Source organism: Miniopterus natalensis, chromosome 9, assembly GCF_054644295.1.
Source record: "Miniopterus natalensis isolate mMinNat1 chromosome 9, mMinNat1.hap1, whole genome shotgun sequence".
In the NCBI taxonomy this organism is placed as follows: domain Eukaryota; kingdom Metazoa; phylum Chordata; class Mammalia; order Chiroptera; family Miniopteridae; genus Miniopterus; species Miniopterus natalensis.
Window position 1 is genome coordinate 30886593 of NC_142089.1, and position 22203 is coordinate 30908795.

At 45.8% G+C, this 22203-nt stretch overlaps 1 protein-coding gene across 3 annotated transcripts; it reads right to left on the reverse strand.

The window, feature by feature from the left end:
* Positions 1–1823: 1823 nt before the first annotated feature.
* ECHDC2 (enoyl-CoA hydratase domain containing 2) lies at positions 1824–21457 on the reverse strand. 3 transcript variants are annotated; one of them, XM_087820443.1, is made up of 10 exons: positions 21297–21457; positions 14731–14798; positions 14573–14660; positions 11613–11699; positions 10669–10780; positions 9201–9289; positions 8804–8991; positions 4696–4746; positions 3273–3320; positions 1824–2465 (listed from the first exon to the last, which is right to left on the reverse strand). In XM_087820443.1, the coding sequence occupies exons 1-10, from the start codon at positions 21427–21429 to the stop codon at positions 2388–2390; spliced, it is 942 nt and encodes a 313-aa protein (XP_087676569.1). In that variant the 5' UTR covers positions 21430–21457; the 3' UTR covers positions 1824–2387. The 3 variants fall into 3 exon arrangements, with proteins under 3 accessions (XP_087676569.1, XP_016066322.2, XP_016066323.2); XM_016210836.2 differs by having other exon boundaries at positions 9201–9257; positions 10688–10780; positions 21297–21451; XM_016210837.2 differs by lacking the exon at positions 10669–10780 and having other exon boundaries at positions 9201–9257; positions 21297–21455.
* Between the last annotated feature and the right edge of the window lie 746 nt (positions 21458–22203).

Here is a 22203-nt window from a genome sequence, read left to right on the forward strand (position 1 = left end):
TTTTATCATTCTCAATACTCATTTCGTACTTACGAGTCAAAATTTCCAATTTTCTTTCCTTACAAAAGTTCCCCCCAATTTTATCAACTTCAGATACCATAAATTTGAATCCACCCCAGCACTAGAGATTATAATTAACATACTTTTGTCTGCTCTGCTCCTTGATATAAAGGAGAAGCTGATTCTGAGAGAGAAATTCAGCATCAAGTCACATTCAGGCACTAGAGAGACAGCAGGTAAAATCTGTGTCACCAAATGAGAGTGGAGTTTTAAGTCCTCAAAAACTGAGTGGTCTGTGGACTTGAAATGATGGTCCTGCCCCATTTCTTTGTCTCATCAGTTAGGCTGGAAGATGAGATTTACTATCCACTCCACCTGGTGGAAGGTACGAAAGGGATATGTTTCTCCTCTGCACAATTTCAAATGCAAGAGGGCTCTGTTCTGAGTCATCGCTGATGACTGGGGGTCAAATTTTTAATAGGAGTAGAACTGTGACCAAAACTGAGGAAAATAAAGAGCCACAAAAAGACTTTGCCAAAGATTTCAAGAGGTGGTCTTATCTACCATGGTGACAAGAAAAATATGAACTTTTCTGAGAACCAGCCTCAATCACAGTATAAACTGTCAGAATCTTGTGTCCTTGCAAACCCCCTTTGTGTCCTTGCAAACACCTGTAGAGTAGAGTATGGATTCATTTCTTGCCTTACTATTGACAACTAACAGACCATGTTTATCATTCATGTGTTTTAAGTTTTTCAAAGAACAAAAATAAATTCCTCTTTTATTAGTAGCATAAAGACTAGAATTTTATTCTCTTCCCTGGCCACACTCTTAACTGGAGTGCTATGTGCCATCTTTTGGAATCAAATGAGACTTATTCTAAACCATATTCCAAACTATTGCTTACCAGTGTCCCACTGGATAAAGGGAATTTGTAACCCTTCTTCCTACAGTCCTGAAACTGTACTGTATTTCCTGTCTTTTCACTCTTCTGCATGATTTCAAAAGCCTGTCTTAGTTTCCTGACCTGGGTTCTTGTACGTTGGAACATTGTATTACCAAATACTAGCTTTTGCGAATGTGAGGATGTGGGGCATTGTGCCCGTTGAGGTCCAGTTCTACACTAGGCACCTCTCCAAGTCTCATTCACAACAATCCTGTGGGGTTTTATTCTCTCCTTTTAACAGATGAGAAAAAGGAAGTTCAGTAAGGTTGTTACTTTTCTGAGTAGTTAGCAGCTTGTTAGGTTGGGGCTCATTCTAAGGCCTGGGCTCTTCTGTGTTATTCTCCCTTCCAGGAAATGAGCACAGCCTTAGAGCACTTTTGTATTTAGCAGCAAATTAACAATATTATTGGTATGTGTCCATGCCCATGGCTTGGTCACTCTAGGCCAGGCCTAGGCTCAGGAAGCTCAGGCAGAGCTTAGATCTGTTACAGAATGACCACAAGGCCCTGGTGTAGGATGTAGCCTTCTCTTCCCCTGCCTTGGTACAGGAGGAGGGCTTCTGAGACTAGTGTGCATATATGCATATCAGCTCCCCTTTCTCTCTGTGTGTCATCCTCTTGTTCACCTTTGCTCATGCTGTTCCCCGCAACCTCCTTCTTTGCCTTAAATGCCTATTCTTCAGGTTTCCACTTTAGTGTTACCTGCCCATTTCCTGACCCTCCATTCTCTCCTTCATTTAATCACTTCCTTCCCAATGCTTCTGAAGGCTATTTAGTGCAAATACAAAGATTGACCTGCCACCTGGTAGTTTACAAAAGGTTTCACAACAATGATTTTATTTGGTTCTCACAAGAACACTGTACATTAATAACTCAGATTTATTGAATATGAAGCATTTTATTTATTTAAATCCTCAAAATAATTTTACTTTGCAGATGAGGAAGCTAAGGCACACAGTGAGTAACTGGCAGAGAGCTAGATTCTGCAATCTGATTCCTGGTACCTACTTATCTACTAGGGTTTCCTTATGATCTCTATTGTACAGTTAGAAACCGGGGGGGGGGGGGGGGTTCTTACTACGCCCTGCCATCTCTGGTGAGCACCTGACCACTGAGAGGCAGAGGTCAGGCCTGAGAGCCAGCAAAGGCCCAGAGGGGTCTGTTTAAATTTTTAGTATATCATTCAAGTATGGAAAGACCAGTATTCTCTAAAGCAAACCCCAGTGATTATCTAGCCAGGGTAGGGAATAATGAAAGTAGCAGGAGGTGGCAAGGTCAGCACCTTAGTGCCAGGCACCATGTCAGTCATTTTATGAACATTATTGTCCTTGTGAGGAAACAAGTCTGGAGATGTGAAATAATGAGGGCAGTCATGCTGCAAGTTTTCCTCTGGATCCTGCACTTGAAGGTGTGCATCTCCCGTGCTTGAGGTTCAATGGGAGTTACTCGCCTACAAATCTCGGGGGTCGCTTCTCTCTGAAGGCTGCCATGCCCTCTAGCCGGTCCCGGGTAGGGATGTTCTGAAACAACAGTAGGATATTAGATTGTTGGGGTGCAAGGCCAGAGGCCAATAAAGACTTTCTCACATTTGTCCAGTTCATGACAAGGCTAGGGAACAAGTCTATTGTCTGCAGACTCTGGTGTGGGGCCATACAAAGGTATGGGCCTCAGTGGCTCCTTAGTCTCCTGAAGAAGGCAGGCCACCTCTTTAGAATCTGGCCTGTCATTAGCTTTTATTGGCACACTGCTTCATGCCTCCAAAGAACTGAGTCTCCTGCAGCAGTCTGATACACGGCTTTGCAGTAAGAAACTGGCCTTGAATCCTGGTGTGTAGCTCATTCACACCAGGCCCTGCAAGTCCCAGGACCCCCTGTGTAGGAGTAGTTTTGGTATTTATTGGCCTGGAGGTTACTAATTTTTGACTCACCCAGGAGTCAGGGTTAAATAGGTCAGTCCCAGGTTTATCATCCCACCATGAAACACAGCCTGCAGACTATAATAACCAAGGGCTCAACATCCCAACTCTCGCCTGTCTTCTACAGTCGCCACTGGTACAGGGACAGTAGGAGCCACTCTCCTCTCTGTGTTCTGTGATTCTCTGGGAACTAAGTGGGGACAGGAAGTAACACCATCAGGTGGCTGAGGAAACAGTCACAGAGAGAAGCAATGTGGTTCCTCTGGGATCACCCCAGGCTAATTGTGAGGAGCAGGTGGTATAGAGTGAGGGAGGAACCTACTACATTGGTCATGTATTGCACAAGGGCCCCCACTCTGGCCCAGCCTCTGCTTACAGGCATGCATGGACTTTTTGGGCAGCAGCCACGTACCTGGGCATAGCATATCCCTTCAATGGCCATCCCTGATGCAATGTCCACCTGTGAGAAAGAAGTACCTGGGTCAGCCTGATCTTGTCCACCTCCATCTGCACTGGGAGCCTGCCCGCCCTGCTGCCTGTACTATTCTCAACTAGTTCACGGCTTCCTCCAGCAAAGAATTACTGAGGCTTACTGTATGGCAGTCATGAAGAGAGATGATTATGATAAATTCCCTACCTGGAGAGGGAACACTTCATAACTGACAAAACAGTGCTGGGGCAAATGGGGACTGTAAGAACAATGGGGAGGGTTGTACACAGCCTGTAGAGCTGAGGAGGGTGTGCATGAGCTGTGCTTGTACAGAGGGTGTTCTCCTTCCCATGGGCTGCTTTACCGTGCCTCCTGTCACCCCCATTAGTGAACTTTGCAGGCTTTCCACTGCCCTTAGGAATACGGTCCTGGGCTTTCACAACCTGGTCCCTGGCAACTTTCCAGCCTCTAGTGCTTATTATTACTACCACTTAAGCACTGCTCTAAGAGAAGTACTGCATGTGTGTAATCTTTACAGCAAGGATTATCATCCCTACTATGCAGTTGGGAAATCTGAAGTATAGAAAGTTGGAGGAATTTACATAAGGTCACAGCAGTATGTGGAAAAGCAGGTCTTTGAACTGAGACAGCCCAGCACCAGAGCCCATGCCCCTAACTTCCATGGTTTGTTGTCTCATCCCTTACTCCCATTCAGTCGAGTTGCTTATTTACACACCTCTGTGCTTTTGCTCATATTTGCCCCCCCTTTTTTTTTTGAATTCTCATACTTTCCAAGGCCCAGCTCTAGAAAATATTCTCTCAGCACTACCCAATGGGACAGTGCAGCTTTAACCTCTCCAGGGCATCTATCTGCTTGGTACCCTTAACCTTTTATTAGTGATCTAGGCCTGTATTTGCTCTGCTCCCCAACTTAGGGGGCAGTGACCATATTTGACTTATCTCTGTCCCAGTTCCCAGCTCAGCTCTAGGTTTAGTGTGTGTTGTGTGATTAAGTTGATGTCTAGGGATGATTAGCTGCACTCAAGACTCCACCCTGAGCCCTCTCCTTGAGGCCACATTACTGATGACCAGTGCAAACCCAAGAACTTGGACTGGAACCCACACTGACCTGGTTCATATTACTTGCTCTGTGACCCTGGGCGAGCCATTTACCCTTTCTGAACCTCAATCTCCAAGGGATAAAGATGGGGATAAAATGAACCCGGAATATCTCCTGGCCAAACGCTACATTTTGTGGATGGGTAAACTAGGGCACAAAAAGAGGTCAGACTGTTACAAGATCCAGTTCCTGCGTTCTTTCCAGCTGTGCTGTCAGAGTGCCATGAAAGCACTGCCTCCCAGCCACCCCACTGACTTTAGTCCTGACCAGAGAGAGCCTTCTCACCTCCATTCCTTGATCAATGGCTACTTTCCCCAGCCGCACAGCAATGGGGGCCTAAGGGAAAGAAAGAGCTTGGTTGAGGGAGATCAATCCTGACGGGGTTGAAATAAAGGTATATAGCTCCATGGTGAGGGAAGAGTTGTGAACAGGGAAGCAGAGTGCTAGCTATTCTCAGGGTTATGCTCCGTCAGTGTTAGCACCTATTGGTTCTCTGTTGATGTTCCTTTTCTATTATAAAGGAAACCTGGCTAATCCCTGACCTGCCCAATCCTGACCATTGGGTTATTGTCATTTCATTCCTATGAATACTACAATTTATGAAGTGCTTTCCTGCCCACAGACTTGTCTAATGGTATTACCTACCCTTCCAGGATGGTGCCATCTTTAATTGAGGCTCAGGGAGGAATCACTTGGCTGCATTTGTCCAGTGAACCAGTGGTGAAGCTTGGATTTGGTTCCATCACCTTTCCCACTACCTCTCCCTTCCTCTACCCTTCTCATCTCAGCAAATGCAAGCCTCCACTGCAAGCCCCTTTCACCTCAGACTAGGTAAATAGTAAAAATGTTGGTAATGCTCACTATTGCCAAGATTAGCAAGCAGGTATTTGCATACATTATTGATAGAGTAAATTGGTACAGTGCTTTGGAAAAGCAATTTGTCAAGAAGTAACAAGTGTTAGATGCACACGTTCTTTGGTGTTGCAATTCCATGTAGGAATCTATCCTACAGAGACACAACTACAAGTACACGGAGATGTACAAAATTATTCACTCCAGCTATTTTGCAGTAGCAAAAAGATGTGAGCAACAGAAATATTCATCATTAGAGTACTAGTTAAATAATAGCACATCCAGACCATGAATGAAAAAGTGCAGTTGTTGAGAAAAATGAGATCGATAAATACAGTGGTGGGAAAAGTAGGTTAATAATGATAAATAATACAATAATTAATAAATACTAATGCAAGAATAAACTTTTGCATACTCACAACTGTAAACCTACTTTTGCCTACCCCTGTGTACTGAAATGGGAAACTCCAAGAAATAGGTTAAAAACAAGGTGCATACTAGTATATATATTACTACATTTGTTGTAGTAAAAGGTGTTGATATAATGTGACTTTGGGGAGAAGGGTCAGGAGAATGGAGAACTTTTGTTTTATACCTTTCCATACAGTTTAAATTCTTTATATATATTTTAATTTCATGTTTTTAAAATGTCTCTTAGAACTGGATTAGCCTCTAAAGGTATGTTCCTTGTCCCTAATCCATCCTTAACAGGAATTTAGAGTTATTTACACATATATGTATAACTTATATTCTTACATATGCAATGAAAATTTCTGGAAGAGTATGCTTACTGTTAATAGTGGTCATCTCTGGAAAAAGGGATTGGAGCTTTGAGAGCTGTTTGGGTGACAGCTGGCCTGGTCTGCCCATTACTGAAGGGTCATCAGGATATAGGACTTTTATTTTAACTGTGTTGGCCCCGGGTAAACAGGGTCACCCAGGTAACCCTACTTTTCATTTTTACCTATGCCCTTATTTCTGTGTTCTTTTTGATGTTCTTGTCATGAGTATATATTATTCTTACTTAGTAACTAATAAACTGATGTCTCATTAAAGAAAATTTAAAACTACACAGATACATATATATATAAAAAAACCTATACAGATAGAGTTTTAACATACTGTACAGGGGTGGGCAAAAGTAGGTTAAATTACTAACCATCTTTACCTAAAAAGATAAATCATAAGTAAGGATGAAATAACATGATAAGACAATACAAATAATACAATAATAAATAGTACAAGAATAAGTTGTTTAGTGTACTCACAACTATAAACCTTCTTTTGCTTACCACTGTAGGTATGTTAGCATACATATTTATGTTAGTATAGAGACATGTGAGAATTATTAGAAATTTAATAATTTCACGTTATTTGGAAATGAGAACAGTGAGTCACACTGTGACCATAGTATGTTCAAGTGGAAAACGTAGCCAAATCCATATTTAAAGCATAATGTGTATTTACTATTTTGGGGAAAAATCTGAGTGTTAAGTTACAGGCCTTGCATTTATTAAAAATCTTGTTTTGGGCCCGAATTTTGAACCATTTGACTCCCTAGTCTTGGTGGTTTGTCCACTAGAAGGTAGCCATCTACATACCATCCCTGGCATTCACCCGATCCAGAAATTGGCTGGAAGTTGAAGTTTTACTTTTTAGGTTGCATCAGATATTCCGGCATTGGAATTAGTGATTGTAGTACTAGTTTTTGGTATGCTGGTGTTTTGGAATGCAAAGCTACTTTTATGTACTAAAATACTACTACTTACATTAGTGCAATACCATTATTTCAGTATATTAAAAAATCTGAAATCAGAATCATCTTGAGATCAAGCTCAAAGACACAGTTATACAGTTTATGCAGAAAGACACAACCCTGCAGAAGTCTTGCTAGATAGGCCCCCTCTGTGAAAGTGCAGTCAGCCACTACCTGGGTCATGCAGTTTTGTATTAGTTCAGATACTTTCTGACCAAGTGTAATAGAAACCTGACAGCCCAGCCAGGCGTGGCTCAGCGGTTGAGCAGTGACCTATGATCCAGGAGATCAAGGTTCTCTTCCCAGTCAGGGCACATGCCAGGGCTGTGGGCTCAATCTCCAGTTGGGGGAGAGCAGGAGGCAGCCGATCAATGACTCATCATTGATGTTTCGATATCTCTCTCCCTCTCCTTTCCTCTCTCTGAAATCAATAAAGATATTTAAAAAACACACACAACCTGACAGCATTAAAATTGCCCTGTAACACTATCAGACTCTCCATTTATATGTGATGAAACTAAAAAAAAAAAAAAAAACGTGCTTTCATTTAAACCAAACTCACTGTCAGTTTTGAAAAGTTACAGTCCCTGCCCTCAAGGAAGACCTCAAAGTTATAAAAAGAGGTAGGATTAATTCAAATAGTTTTATCTGTTAATATTAAAATGATGTATAGATAACATTTTTATAGACTTTGTTTTGTAACATGTTTGTAAATTTTTATATTTGACATGCATTAGTTTCACAGTTCTAGAAATTCTGTACATATTGTGTACTCTTTAGAATAAAATACTAATTTTTATATTGTATGTAGTTTTTGTATTATGTAAAATACAGAAATACCAGTATTGTCTCTCCAGTATTAATTGCAGTCACTTTTTGTGACCTTCATGAGCAAGCCACTTAACCTTTTTTGCTCTATCATAAATACAATGAGGGTGATCAATGCAGCTGGATTGTTCTAATAACTGAGACCCTATTAAAGTACCTCGGATTGTTTCTGATGACTGGGAGATACTCCATATGGGCTAAGTCAATATTTATTATAAGTTAGCTCCATTTCAGCTGCTTTCATATCTTTATGGAAACTTGAGACCTACCTCCTGGTCCTGTCAGGGTCATGAGAAGCCAGCAGAGGCTCTCATGTCCTTGGAGACCCCAGCAGTCAGATCCATGGCGTCCTGCTGAAGGATTTGGGCCTGGCAGCTGGTGGTATTATACTTGGGCAGGGCCTAAACCCATTCCCTGGTTCTCTAAACCTTCTGTGAAATTATGCTCAGAGGCTATTTGAGGATTTAAAAAAATTAATAGGTCTTAACACATGTAATTTCTGCACCATGCAGTGTGGTCAGAAAGATGGGCTTGTAGTTCCCTACTTTGCTTTTTCAGTTTTGGGGTCATGTACTGTTCAGTGTAGTAGTCACATGTGGCTATTAGCATTTGAAATGTGGGAAGTGTAACAGAAACTAAATTTTTAAATTTAAATCTATGTGGCTAGAGGCTGCCTTAGTGGACAGCACAAGTATAAAACATTTCCGTCATCTCGGAAAGTTCTCTCGGACAGTTTTATTCTGAAGATTTTCAAGCCCATTTGATTCCAGTCTCTCAGAATTCAATTTTCATTTTAACTTAAAATTTGATTTAATTTTGTTCACTGGATGGCTAAATGGATGCAAAACTCCAAAGATGGTAAATGGATCTTGCATGACAGTATGGGATACCCTGGCCTCTCAACGTGTGTCCCCCCGTGGCACAGGCCCACCCTCCTGTGCTGGGCTGCCACCGCACCTGGGGCAGGATCTCCTGGGCCAGTTCTCGTGCGCGGTGGTAGGCAGCATTGCCCTCCTCATTCTGGGCCACAGCATGATTCACCAGCCCCAGGGCCTGGGCCTGCGCCCCACTCAGTCGTCGGCCTGTGAAGATGAGCTCCTTCGCCAGGGCCACCCCCAGGCATCGAGGCAGCCTCTGAGTCCCTCCTGCCAGGATGGAATGGGGGTGGTAAGTCAGTATGGGAAGTGGGAGCACAGAGAAGGCCCAGGCTGGGAGTCAGCCAAGACAACTTCTCAGAAGCAGATTCTGAGTTAGAAGGGCAGAGCCTAGGAAACGGGAAAGAGGAAAGCAGGAAAGTACTCTGGATAAAGGAATTGGGCAGGTAGACGAGGGTAGGTGCTGTGGGAGATGTTACCTGCTCCTGGGAGGAGCCCTCGGGTGGTCTCGATCAATCCCATGACAGCCGAGGAAGCTGCATAAACAGAGTGAAGCCCCCACCCTCTCCTCAAGTGCCAGTCCTTGGGGAGAAGTGACACCCACCTCTAAGATCTTCTCACTCCATTCAGCCAGCCACTTCCATCATGCTCTGGCCAGAGCCAGACCTCTCGACTCTGCCTTCCGAAGAGCCCTGGCCTAGAGGTCAGGAGGCGCAGGCTCTCATTCTACCATCCCCACTGGGTTCAGGGGTGGGGCTGTGCATCACCAGGCAAGTCTCTTACCCTTTCTGAGCCTCATAGGTGGAAAAAAGATGATTATCCCTCTTCTGCCTGCTTCAAAGAGCTGCTAAGGATCAAATGAGATAATGGTGCTTGGAACAAGGAAGGGGCTCCTGGAAGGTGCCCAATACCTATTTGTGGGTTAATGGATTCTCTATATCATGCACCCTTAGCTCTGGTCTGGCCTAGAATGTGAATGACTCCTGCTTCCATCACAGTTACTCCTCCCAACTTTTTATCAGCCTGAAATTTCCTTGTGTTCAGTCCACATCCTTCTGAGTTCTGCTTCCTCTGAGAAGCCCTTCGTGAGTGTTCCACCCCACAGGCTTCTCTCCTAAATTCCCTCTGACCATCTAAACCATGCAGTGTGGGCAGGAGGGAACAGACTATCACTCCTGCCTATGGGGTTTTACACTCACTCTCTCCTATTGCCAAAACCCTTCAAATTAGTTGCCTTAAACGTGGACAAGGTTAGAAGCAGAGTTGAAGCTATGACCTAACCAGGTATTTTGATGCCTTTTCTTTGACATGCATCGTGTAGGTATAAGCTACCTGTATGGCTGGAGTTACACATTTTTAAATGTTCTGGGGTGGCAGGAGAAAGCATTGAGGGAAGATGTAGCACCATGATGGCACTGACACTTTTTGTCTCCAGAACGGCACCTAACCAAGTCTGTAAGGTTAAAATGTAATCAGATTTTTTCATCCCCTCCCTCCACTCTTCAGCTCTCAGTTGCTCTGAACAATGACCTGGAGGGCAATGTTCCTGTTCAGGCATGTTTGTGTCTAGCTGGGCTGGTGATAAAGTGTCCCCATGGCTCACCTTTGTTTAAAACATGCTAAGTAAAGCTGACTTGGACAGAACTGGAAGGTTAAACAACTAATATTGTCCTCCTCTGCCTTCCCTCTCTGTGCTCTTTTCCCTGTCCTGTCAGCAATTGCTCTGGGATCAGTAGATGCCCTCTGGAGATGAGGGAAGCTGGTGCTGAGAAGGGACTAGTTCTACAGCAGTCAGGAGTTGGGCCAGTAGGGGAACCGGCTTCCCCAATCTGTCCTCCACCTTGCCTTTAGCTCTGCAGTTGATTGGAAAGCCAAAAGCAGTGGCTGACTTTACAGAATCCCAACTTACCCTGTTTCACTCACTCCTTCCTCCCCACCCTATCCCACCTCTCCCCCTGCCCAGTACCTGCCACTCGGAGGTCACAGGCCAGGGCAAGTTCCAGGCCTCCACCCAAGGCATACCCATCCATAGCTGCAATGGTGGGTGCAGGGAAGGCTGCTGTAGAGATGAAGAAGGGCTCAGGTTGAGAGGCTATGGCAGGACCAGAACAGGGACTCAAGGCTGGAGAGGGGCGAGCGGTTGGGACAGAGGACCTCACTGATCTAAGACTCGGAAGCTTCATCTGGTGCCTCAGCCAGGTTATTTTAGAAGTTGGTTTTCCAACCGGGAAATTTGTGGGACCAGCTCAGGAACCAGAGTGGGGAGAAGAGCTGGATGATCCCTGCTCAGGCCCCCTCTCCTGCTCACCACTCTGGGGCTGGCCATTCTGCTCTCCCTTCTTGTTCTGTGTGGTAAGCCCTGTGCTGGGTGCTGGGAACACAGAATTGAATCAGACATGGGGAAGACAGACCCAGATGATCAGTACTTTATTAAAGGAAGCTTGGAGTATTGGTCAGGGAAGCTTTCCTGGAGGAGGAGCTACTGGTGTTCTTAAAAATGAGTAAACAGTTTAGTTGGCCAAGAAGGGCTATTCCAGACAAAAGGAACAACAGTTGCCAAAGCCTGAAAGCATGTTTGGTGAAACTTGGTTCCTCTGGAATAGCCAGGCTTGAAACCCCGAGGTGATGGGGTGGGAGGAGGGGGTCAAAAGCAGCAGGGCACAAAGGCTGAGCCCCCTGTGAAGGAAATGCCCTCTAAACCCCCTTGTCATCATCCTCCTGATAGAATTCCTTGTCCCCACCCTCCCTGGGAGAGTCATTTGTCTTTCCACAGAGCTCACAATAGAAACTGTCCTCTCTTTAGAGGATGGTGGGTGGGTGGGTGTGTGTGGCTGGGATCACCAGGGCCCCTGAATGCCCTCCTCCACCCCATTCCATTCCAGGACCCTCACCAATCTCATTCATCAGGCCTCGGAGCCGCTGGACACAGACCCCCACCTCTGCATCATTCATCTGCTCCCGCTCCTTCAGGTCTGCACCTGCAAATGAGGGCTTGGTGACAGTCCTTGGGAAATAACCCGTTACTGAGTCTTGGCTGTTACAGGATCCAGCAAAGGAGACTTGAGGAGAAGCAGCCAGAGAGGAAGGAGAAACACCAGGAAGCACTGGTCAAGGAAGCCATGGAGGAAAAGGGGGAGGAGGTCATAAAGGAGAGGTGCCACAACAGAAAGAAAAATTGGACTTCAACTTTTGTGCATCAAAGGACACTATGAAGGAGTGAAAAGACGGCCCACAGAATGGAAGAAAATATTGGCAAATCACGTATCTGACAAGTGATTAATATCTAGGATATATAAAGACCTCCTACAACTCAACAACAAAAACCCCACATAGGACAAAGACTTTCACAGATTTCTCCAAAGAAGATGTACAGATGGCCAATAAGCACATGAAAAGATGCTTTAACATCAGTAGTCATTAGGGAAATGCAAACCAAAACCACAATGAGTTCCATACCCATTAGGATTGCTGTTATAAACAACAGAAAATAAGTGTGGATGTGGAGAACCCTGATGCATTGCTGGTGGGATTGTAAAAAATGAATCTGCTGTGGAAAACATTTTGGTGGTTTCTCAAAAAAGTTAAATGTAAAATGCCTATGATCTAGTAATTCCACTCCTAAGGATATAGCAGCATTTTTCACAATAGCCAAAAGGTGGAAACAATCCAGTGTCCACCAACAGAGGGATGGATTAAAAAAATGCGTGTGTACTCAATGGAATATTATTCAACCATAAAAAGTGATGGCATTCTGATTCATGCTGCAACATGGATGAATCTTGAGGACATTGTGCTAAATAAAATAAGCCATGCACAAAAGGACAAATGTGTGATTCCACTTGTATGAGGTACCTAGAAGTCAGCAGGTTCCTCTGTCACAGAAACTTACCACCTAAACCCAGAGGCTTGATGACACTCATGTTCTGTCCCTTTTGGCAATTTCATAGAAATAGAAGGTGGCCTGGCCAGGTGTGGCTCAGCGGTTGAGCACTGACCTAGGATCCAGGAGATCATAGTTTGATTCCCAGTCAGAGCATATGCCTGGGTTTCGGGCTTAATCCCCAGTAGAGAGTGTGCAGCCAATCAATGACTCTCTAATCACTGATGTTTCTATTTCTCTCTCTCTCTCTGTCCCTTTCTCTCTCTGAAATCAATAAAGATAAATATAAAAAAAGATAGAAGGTAGACCAGAGGTTACCATGGCTGGGGATGGGGAGGGATTGCTTAATGGGCACTGAGTTTGATGAAAAATTTCTGGAAATGAACAGTGGCGATAGTTGCACAACCTTGTGATTAATGCCACTGAAGTTTACACCTAAAAATAGTTAAAATGTAAATTTTGTATACTGCATATATTCACCACAATTTTAAAATTATACAACATAATAAAATTTTATTGATTTCCCCCCCAGTTTTATTGTGAAATAACTGACATGCATCACTATATAATTGATTGTATTTTAAAAGGAGGGAAGGGTTGCCCAGCCAGCATGGCTCAGTGGTTGAGCGTCGACCTATGAACCAGGAGATCATGGATCAATTCCTGGTCAGGGCACATACCCAGGTTTCGGGCTTGATCCCCAGTGTGGGGAGAGGGTGCAGGAGGCAACCGATCAATGACTCATCATTGATGTTTCTATTTCTCTCTCCTCCTCCCTCTCTCTGAAATCAATTTTTTAAAAAAAGGAGAGAGGGGCGAGTGGGGTCCAAGGAGGCTGAGGGGGTCAAGTAAGATGCGAGAACTGAGAAGCAAAGGTAGGACACAGTGGCATGGAGGTGGGCAAGGACATTGGTGAGAGTAGTGACTCTGGTGAAGTCATCGAAGGCCAGATGGCAGGAGGCTGAGGCGGGAGGGTGAATATAGTCTCCTCAAGTCCTAGACTATATGAAGTCAAAGCTAGGAGAGCCCTTGGAAATCTTTGATTAGCTCCAGCCCCTCTATGACAGATGGCGCAACTGAGGCCCCGGGAGGGACAGGGACTAGCCAAGGATTTCAGAGCCAATTGGGGTCAGAACCAGACCTCTGGTAGCCTGTCTACTTCCCTGTGCTAATCTGGGATAGTGAGGAGTGGCGCTAACAGGGGCATGAAGTGACCTTGATAGAGGTATCCCAGAGATGGAGATAAAGGAAGAGGCCAGGGTAGGATGAGGACCTCAGGCAAGGCTGCTGGGTCAGGCAGACTGGTCTGCATACTTCTCCTGCCAGGGGAGACTCCAAGCTGGGCACCAAGATGCCAATGGCTCAGATCTAGGGACTGAGCCCCATACCCTTGAAAACTCCTGAAAATCATATTCTTCCCATCCTACCCCTCCACAACCACTTCCCACCTCCCCGGTGACCCCCATTACCCTGTCCCCACCCATCCCAGTGTTGGTTCTTAGCTCAGCTCTCATTGACTTGCTTCTTGTGGGCCTGGGATGTGGTATTTCTTTGAAACAAGTTCATGGTACTTGCCTTGTGAGGACCAAATGGTGCAGGGATATTGGAAAGCTTTGGTGACAGGGACTGGGCAACGGGGCACAGAGTCCCATCTTGGCCACTGACCTTGTGAACGTCTTTGACTTAATTTCCTCATTTCCTCAGTGAAGGGTCAGAATACAGCATAGTGTAGCCGAAAGAATAAGGATTTGGGGGTCAGAGAGGCCAAATTCAAGCTGAATTCTATTCTACCTCTTTCTAGCTATGTAACCCTAGGCAAGGAATTTTACCTCTGAGTCTTTAGTTCACATCTGTAAAATGGGAATAATCAGTCCTATGTTAGAGATGACTCAAGCCCCCCCACCAACCCCTGCATGCTGGTGGGAGCCCTGCTGAGCCCCGGGGTGGGGGGAGGGAAGGAAAGAAACCCACCTGCACAGAACACACCCTTCACTCCACTTCTGAAGAGCAGGACACGCACTTGCCGCTCGTCCCGCAGCTGGGCCAGAGCTTCCAGCAGCTGCAGAGGAGACCCCATCAGATATTTCCCAGCCCAGCCCCAACCCACCCTGGGGTCTGCCCTTGCTCACCTGGCTGACAAAGACGTTTCCCAGGGCATTGCGGGCATACGGTCTGTTCATCAGAATCTCAGTGATTCCTGCAGGGGACAGGGCAACCTTGGGTGAGTCAGCTGGCCTGCTCACTCCTGCGCCCGGACTGGGAAGCCTCTACCCTTGAGCAACAACGTGACTTGGGAAAGTCACACATGCCCAGGCTTCAGTTTCCCTGAGTATAAAACAGAATAACCCTTGCCCTTTCTGCCTTACAGAAGTGGAAGGGCTTGTGAACTGTGGAGAATATGGGGAGAGGGACAAGAATGACCACTGCAGTGGTTCCTGTCTGCGTCTGCCATTGTTGTTCTCTCTCTACGTAATTCTTTCTTTCACAGCCAGACTTCTTCCTTTAGAGTTTAATAAGTTACAATAAACAAACGCCCTTGTAACCACCACCCAGAAAACCCCTCCGTGCTCTGACTCAATCAGCTCCCTCCTCAGCCTCAAAAGAAACAACTCTTTTTTTTTTTTTAAATATGTCTTTATTGATTTCAGAGAGAGGAAGGGAGAGGGAGAGAGATACAAACATCAATGATGTGCCCGGCCGGGCGTGGCTCAGCAGCTGAGCATTGATCCAGGCGATCGGGGTTCGATTCCCGGTCAGGGCACATGCCCGGGTTGCAGTTTTGATCAATGACTCTCTCCTCATTGATGTTTCTATCTCTCTCTCCTTCTCCTTTCCTCTCTCTGAAATCAATAAAGATATATTTAAAAAAAAAAGAAACATCAATGATGAGAGTCATTGATTGGCTACCTCCTGCACGCCCCTGACTGAGGATCGAGCCTGCAACCCTGACTGGGAATCGAACCTCGATCTCCTGGGTCGATGCTCAACCACTGAGCCATGCCCGGTCAGGGCACATGCCCGGGTTGCAGGCTCCATCCCCAGTGGGTGGCGTTCAAGAGGCTGCAGATCAGTGACTTCCTCTCATCATTGATGTTTCTGTCTGTCTCTCTCCCTCTTCCTTCCTCTCTCTGAAATCAATAAAGATATATTAAAAAAAAAATGTTCTTAGAACAAGGGAAAAAAGTATGTAACTGTGTGGTGTTAACTAGACTTATTATGGTGATTACTTAATAAGTAAATGACTCAGTGTAACAAATACTGAGTCATTTTGGTGTACACTTGAAACTAATATAATGTTATATGTCACTTATACCTCAATTTTTTAAAAAAGCCCAACTCTTATGAAGGTAGCCCCACTAAAGAAGATATACAAATGGCCAATAAGCACATGAAAAGATGTTTAATTTTATTAGTATCAAATAAATGAGAGCTTTTTAAAAAGCATAATGAGATATGACTACACACCCAGTATAACGGCTAAAACTAAAAAAATCTGAAAATAAAAACCAAGTGTTGGTGATGGAAAAAGAAACCCTATATATCTATTGAACAATTGTAATATATAAGAAACTGTGGGAGTTATAAGTTATGTAACAGTCCTTGCCCAAAAGGTGCTTATAACCTAATACAAGTAAATTAAAATATGAGGTCTTGAGTAAGGTAAGTACATAAAATACTTACAGGATTACAGATGGCAGTTCACAGATGGAAGTATTTGAACAAGGCGAGAATAAGTAATTTTCACTTGCAGATTGAGGTATGGTGGGAAAAGTACTGTAGGAAATGGACTACCCAGGTTTTGGTTTTTGTTTTTTAATCCTCACCTGAGGATATTTTCTCCATTGATTTTTATTTAGAGAGGCTGGAGTGGAGGGAGGAGGGGGAGACAGAGAGAAACATGGATGTGAGAGAGACACATCAATTGGCTGCCTCCCCCATGTGCCCTGACCTGGATCGGATTGAGCCTGCAACCAAGGTACTTGCCCTTGACAGGGAATCGAACCTGAGACCCTTTGGTCCAAGGGCCGACATTCTAACCACTGAGCAAAACCAGCCAGGGCTTGACTATCCAGTTTTTTAACGTCAGAGTTCCTAAAAGCTTAATCCAGAATCTCTCTATTCAATCATTTGTACAATTAAATAAGGTATTTAACACATGCTGGCCCTCACTGCAGCCACTAACCTGCTATGGGCTCTTTCCTCTATTATGTGAATCACCTATCTGGCCCTCTTGCCTTCAGTCTTGCTACCTGTCCCTTATCATTCCTTCATTTGGGTCACAGTCATTTTTCTAACCCAAATCTGACCATGTCCCTCCCTCTCTTCCCCTTTTCATCAAAATAAAATCCAATCTTTAATACCACCCACAGGACACCCCCAATCTGGCCCTTATACCCCATTTTAGCCTCAACTCAACTCCCCAGTCTGGGGCAGTTGTGGGGAAGAGACACCAGCTGTGGGTAGGGGCCATTTCCCCTCCTCTAAAATGTCAGATTGGGACTAGAGGAGTGTTTTCCAATCATTTAGCATTCAAAGGTCCCTCATTTTTTTGTCCCAGGGTCCTCAGCTTTGTCTGTGGAACAAGCAGTATTTATTAAGATGGCATTCTCAGTGTGAGTTGATTTGAGAATAGGGAAGGGCCAAAGAAAGTTTCAGGGCTCTCAAGGGTCAGGGTGTCCAACCTGAAGTTAGAAAATTGTGGTCCTGAGCAGAGAACTCTAACACTCAGGCTAAGTGGACTGACTTAGCCTCCTCAGAAATTTTCAAAGAGCTCACTGAGCCCAGCAGATCTGGAGGTGCCACAGAGGAATTCAGGTGTCCCCATGGTTCTCTCCAGCTCTGGTGCTTCAGAAGAGAAAATGTTGCAACTTTGGGGAAGAGAAACTGTGGTGAGTATCAGAGGAGTTGAGGAACACAGTCTAGGTCTAAGGTCATTGTGGCAGACAGACCCAAGAGTGGTTGGCCTGCTCACATCCCCTTCCCCTGAGTGTGGGCGGGACTTGTGAATTGCTTCTAACCAACAGAATACAGCTAAGGTTGCTAAATGTCACTTTCAAGATTAGATTCAATTATATGGCAAGGGTGATGAGACGTTACTTTTGTGGTTATGTTGTAATATATATAAGACTCTGTTTTGCTAGTGCACACTAGAGAAACTAGTGGACCTATGGAGAGGGTCATGGGGCAAGGAAGTGTAGGCAGCCTCTAAGAGCTGAGATTGGCCTCCTGGCCAACAGTCAGCAAGAAAACAAGACTTTAGTCCTATAAACATAGGAGGTGAATTCTGTCAACAAGGTGAGGAGCTTGGAAGCAGATCTCTCCCCAATCAAGCCTATGATGAGACCATAACCCTGGCCAACTCCTGTACAGCAGCCTGGTAAGACCCCAAGGCAGAGAACCCAGCTAAGTTGTGCCTGGACTTCTGATCTACAGAAACAATGGGATAATAAATGTGTGTTATTATAAGCAACAAAGTTTGTGGCAATTTGTTCTGTGGCAATAGAAAACCAATACAATCATGATGTCCTGGGATTGACAGAAACTTTCTCCGTTTAGCTTTTCTGTTCTTCTGTTTAGCTTTTCTGTTCTTTCATTCCTTTCTCACTGGCTAACTCTCTCCCATCTTTCATCTTTATCTCCTCTTCCCATTTTTATATCCGTCTCTCAAAATACTAGCAGTCAAATCTAATTGTGCTTCACTCAAACTACAGTGCAGTCATACACCAGCTCCATGGCCTTAGGCACCTTACTTTACCTGTTTGGCCTTCAATTCCCTGATCTGTAAATAGAAGTAATATAAAGGTTGTTATGAGGATTAGAAGAAATAATTTACATAAATGATTAGCCAGAGTTTGTGGGTACAGTGAGCAGGAAAAAGACACAGATGCTGGGGAAAGTCTAGGGCCCCATACAAGGTATGAACTCCAAGCTGGGAGCTCTGAGGAGTCAGGCAGGATGTCTCTGGCTTTCATTCATTCATCTGACAACATTCAATTTGTATAGATGTTGGAGAAATAGAGAGGACTCTGCCATGGTCCCTGCCTTCTTAGTTGAGCCCCGATTCTGGGAACATTGCTATTTCTGGGTGCCAGCAGTGGAGATGGGTCTGCACTGTACACTCCTTAGTCTTAACCAAACCCACCATGCCACTGGCTGATGATTTACTCAGCAACTGACCTAAGATCACTTCTGTCTGGATGGCTTGGTGATATGGTAGGAGTCAACAAAAACCACTGGATGTAGTTAGTATAGAGACCAATTGGTTTAACAACTCATTGTATAGAAGGGGAAACTGAAGCCCAGAAAGAAGAGAATTTGCCTAAGTTAACATCTGGACCCAGCTAGCAGTACTTTCTCTTAACGAGCTAACAACCTGTGAGAGAGACAAGTCCAGACACATGGAAAGTAAAGGGACATCGAGGGGTGGTAATTCCAGAAGTATTTACATAGGCAGAGACGAAAGGAGAGGACCCAAGTCAGGGGCATAGCTAGAATACAACACAGAGGTGGGACAGCTTAAAATGAACCCATGGGGTAGAAGAGGTAAGATGAAAGGCCAAGTGTGGTGGAGAACCATGAACACCCTGCTAAGTAAGGAGCTGGAATAGAGCCATAAAGAAGAGTGAAGAGTAGTTAACAGCCAATCCTATTTTCAAGGACAACAGGTAAAGTGTGACAATGCTCTGATGCCATCGGTCCAAGAAGGCAGAGCCATGGCTTCTACTATGAATATCAAATGTTCATTTTGTTGTTGGGTGGGGGGAGGTGGTGTTTCTCTTGTGTGACAGTCTCCTTCTCATGCCTCCTCCACTGCTTCTCTTTCTCTTTGTCCCTCAGGAAGAGAGGGCGAGAGAGAGAGAGAGAGAGAGAGGAGAGAGAGAGAAAGAAACATCCATGTGAGAGAGACATATCGATTGGTTGCCCGGAGGCCTGGGATTAAGCCTGCAACTGAGGTACTTGCCCTTGGCTGGAATTGAACCCAGGACCCTTCAGTCTGCAGGCCGACGCTCTAACCACTGAGCCAAATGGGCTAGGGCCCTCAGTGAGCTTCTAAATGCCCTCTGGTAGGGGCAGAGGCGTAATATGCTGATCCTTGTTATCTTTTTGGATAACAATTCTGCTATTTGCAAGATCTATGACCCCTGATAATATTTTTTACTGATGTACTATTCTGTGTTTTGTACAGAAGAGTCTGTGATTACCTAATAGTTGAGAACACAGATTTTGAAATCACCAGGTTCAAATTGCTTAACCTCTTTGTGCCTCTGTTTCTTTTTTAAAAAACATTTATTGATTTTGAGAGAGAGATTAACTGATTTGTAGTTCCACTTATTTATGCATTCATTGGTTGTTTCTTGGGATGGAACTGCAACCTTGGCGTATGGGGATGACGCTCTAACCAAGTGAGCTATCCAGCCAGGGCCTGTGCCTCTGTTTCTTAATCTGCAAAGTGGGGAGAATATAACTATATCAAGGCAAGCACTGTTGCTAGTTGGGCAGTGAACTAAGCATGAGAGTAAGGGGTATTCTCTAAGACCCAGCCATCCCACATGGCCAGAGAAGTTTTCACCAAGTGATGTAGTAGGGTGCTAGCAGCCCCTACGTGCCCATCATAAGTGGGAGATAGCCCTAGCCGCTTTGGCTCAGTGGGTCAACCCGCAGATGGAAGGGTCCCAGGTTCCATTCTCCCCAAGGGCATGTACCTCAGTGGCAAGCTTGATCCCTAGCCCCAGTCAGGGGGCATGTGAGAGGCAACCAATCAATGTGTCTCTCTCACATTGATTTGTTTTTTTTTTCTCTCTCTCTGCAAAGCAATGGAAAAAGTATCCTCAGGTGAGGATTTAAAAAACCAACAAAAGTGGGAGATACCCACCAGGGAATAGTATGCCACAGCAGGGAGCAAGGAACTAGATTCATATAGCAAAGTGGCTCTTTGAAAGTTAGTATGGGGTGGAAGAGGAAATTAGAGTCCAATACCATCTGTGTAAATTAAAATTCTGACACAAACAATGCTACATCAAATACAGGGAAGGGGGATACGATTGGGGAGAAAGTAAAGAGAACGGCCTGCACCGGACCCTAAGACGCAGCAGACTCAGGAGTGTGGGTAACCACAAACAAAACAAAATGTCCAGCCGAAGGGGTTTTCTGCCAGAGACCAGCGAGCCTTCCCGGCCCACACGCGGGGAGGAGGCGCGCCCTCCTTTTCCCTCACCCTCCTCCCTGGGTCGCAGCCCTGCGCGAACGGCCCAATTGGCTCGGCTGCCTCAGCCCCCACGGGACCTGGCCAGGGTCCTTGGCCTTGGAGGTCAATCGCGCCTTTAAAGCTCCGGGGTGGGTGTGGGTGCCTGGTCCTGCCCCTGAGCTGTTCTTCCCTTCCTCACAGCGCAGGCTAACGAACCGGGGACTGAGGAGGCCTGTACGGACACGGAGTCCCACTCCAGCTAGGGTGGGGCAGGCCAGGAAGGTGGTCACCCACTCTCGGGGTGCCTAGACCGGGATGCAGGGGATTTGGGACCAGATCCTGAAACGCCCTAGACGACCCTCCTTCCCCCTACTGGCCTGTTTTTCCGTGTGCAGTGGACGCGCTGGCCGTCGCCTCGGCCGGGGCGGCAGCGCCAAGCGCCCCCCTCCTCAGCTCAGCCCCGACTCCCTCCAGCTGCCTCCTGGGTGCTCCCCGGGACGGCGCACTCACCTTTGTCCGGACCCTCCAGCGCGCGCACTTGGATCTCGCGGTCCCGGGCCGCGCCGTCCGAGGCGCAGCTGCGGGCGGGAAGGGGCCTCCAGGGTCGCGCCAGGCGCAGGGCGCTGGTCAGGGCGCGCTGCATGTGGGCGCAGGCTGGGAAGGCGCCGCTCGGCCTGCCCACTCCTCCTCTCCCGCCGACAGCTCGCGGGTGGGCCGCGAGGCCTTCGCAAACTGCTCCACCTATGGGCCGACAGGCCTCGCTCCTCTCTTCGCCTCCTGGAGACCCGGAGACCTGGGTAGGGGGAAGCCCAGCTCCGCTGTGTGATTTGGGGCAAGACTGTCAACCTTTCTTAAGCGTCAGTGTTTTAACTTGTAAAGCGCAGATAATCATAGTGACTACTGGAAAAGATAAAGGCAGACGCCAGTTAAAGCACGGACAACAGATTTAAAACGGTAATATGCCATTGCAAAAGGGAAACGTCCAGCCTGAAATGAACTCATTTGGGCCCAGGTGGGAGTGCGCAGCCGGCTGGAGACCCAGTCCGCCTCAGCCGTTGGATAAAAAGCTTTTCAACCTGGTACCTGCCATTCGGGTTTAGGTTCTCAAGGAGTGTGGTCTTGAGCAGGGTCTGGGACTGAGAGAACAGGGATTGGCTAGAAACGGGTCTCACAAAAGGGTACCCTGAGGAAAATTTTTGGATTGTTGGAATTGTTCTGTCTCCTGTTAATGGTGGTAGTTTAGAAGAGTCAGTGCATATGTTTGCCACTCATGGGATCTTACACCAATAAAGGGTCAGGGTGGGGGGGATTTCACCACATCTATGTCTAAAACAAAGGAAAAACCAAAGTTCAGTCACTAGCTCTGTGACCTTTTTAATCTCTCTGAAACTCATTCTCAGGTGGTGGTGTGTTAGGA

Excerpts from the sequence above, each read along its gene's own strand:
- ECHDC2 (XM_087820443.1), bottom strand. The coding sequence starts at position 21,429 with ATGCAGCGCGCCCTGACCAGCGCCCTGCGCCTGGCGCGACCCTGGAGG. Across the intron at positions 14,661-14,730 it reads GAAACGTCTTTGTCAGCCAG|CTGCTGGAAGCTCTGGCCCA; the intron begins GTGAGCAAGGGC and ends TCTCCTCTGCAG. Across the intron at positions 10,781-11,612 it reads AGGCCTGATGAATGAGATTG|CAGCCTTCCCTGCACCCACC; the intron begins GTGAGGGTCCTG and ends TCATCTCTACAG.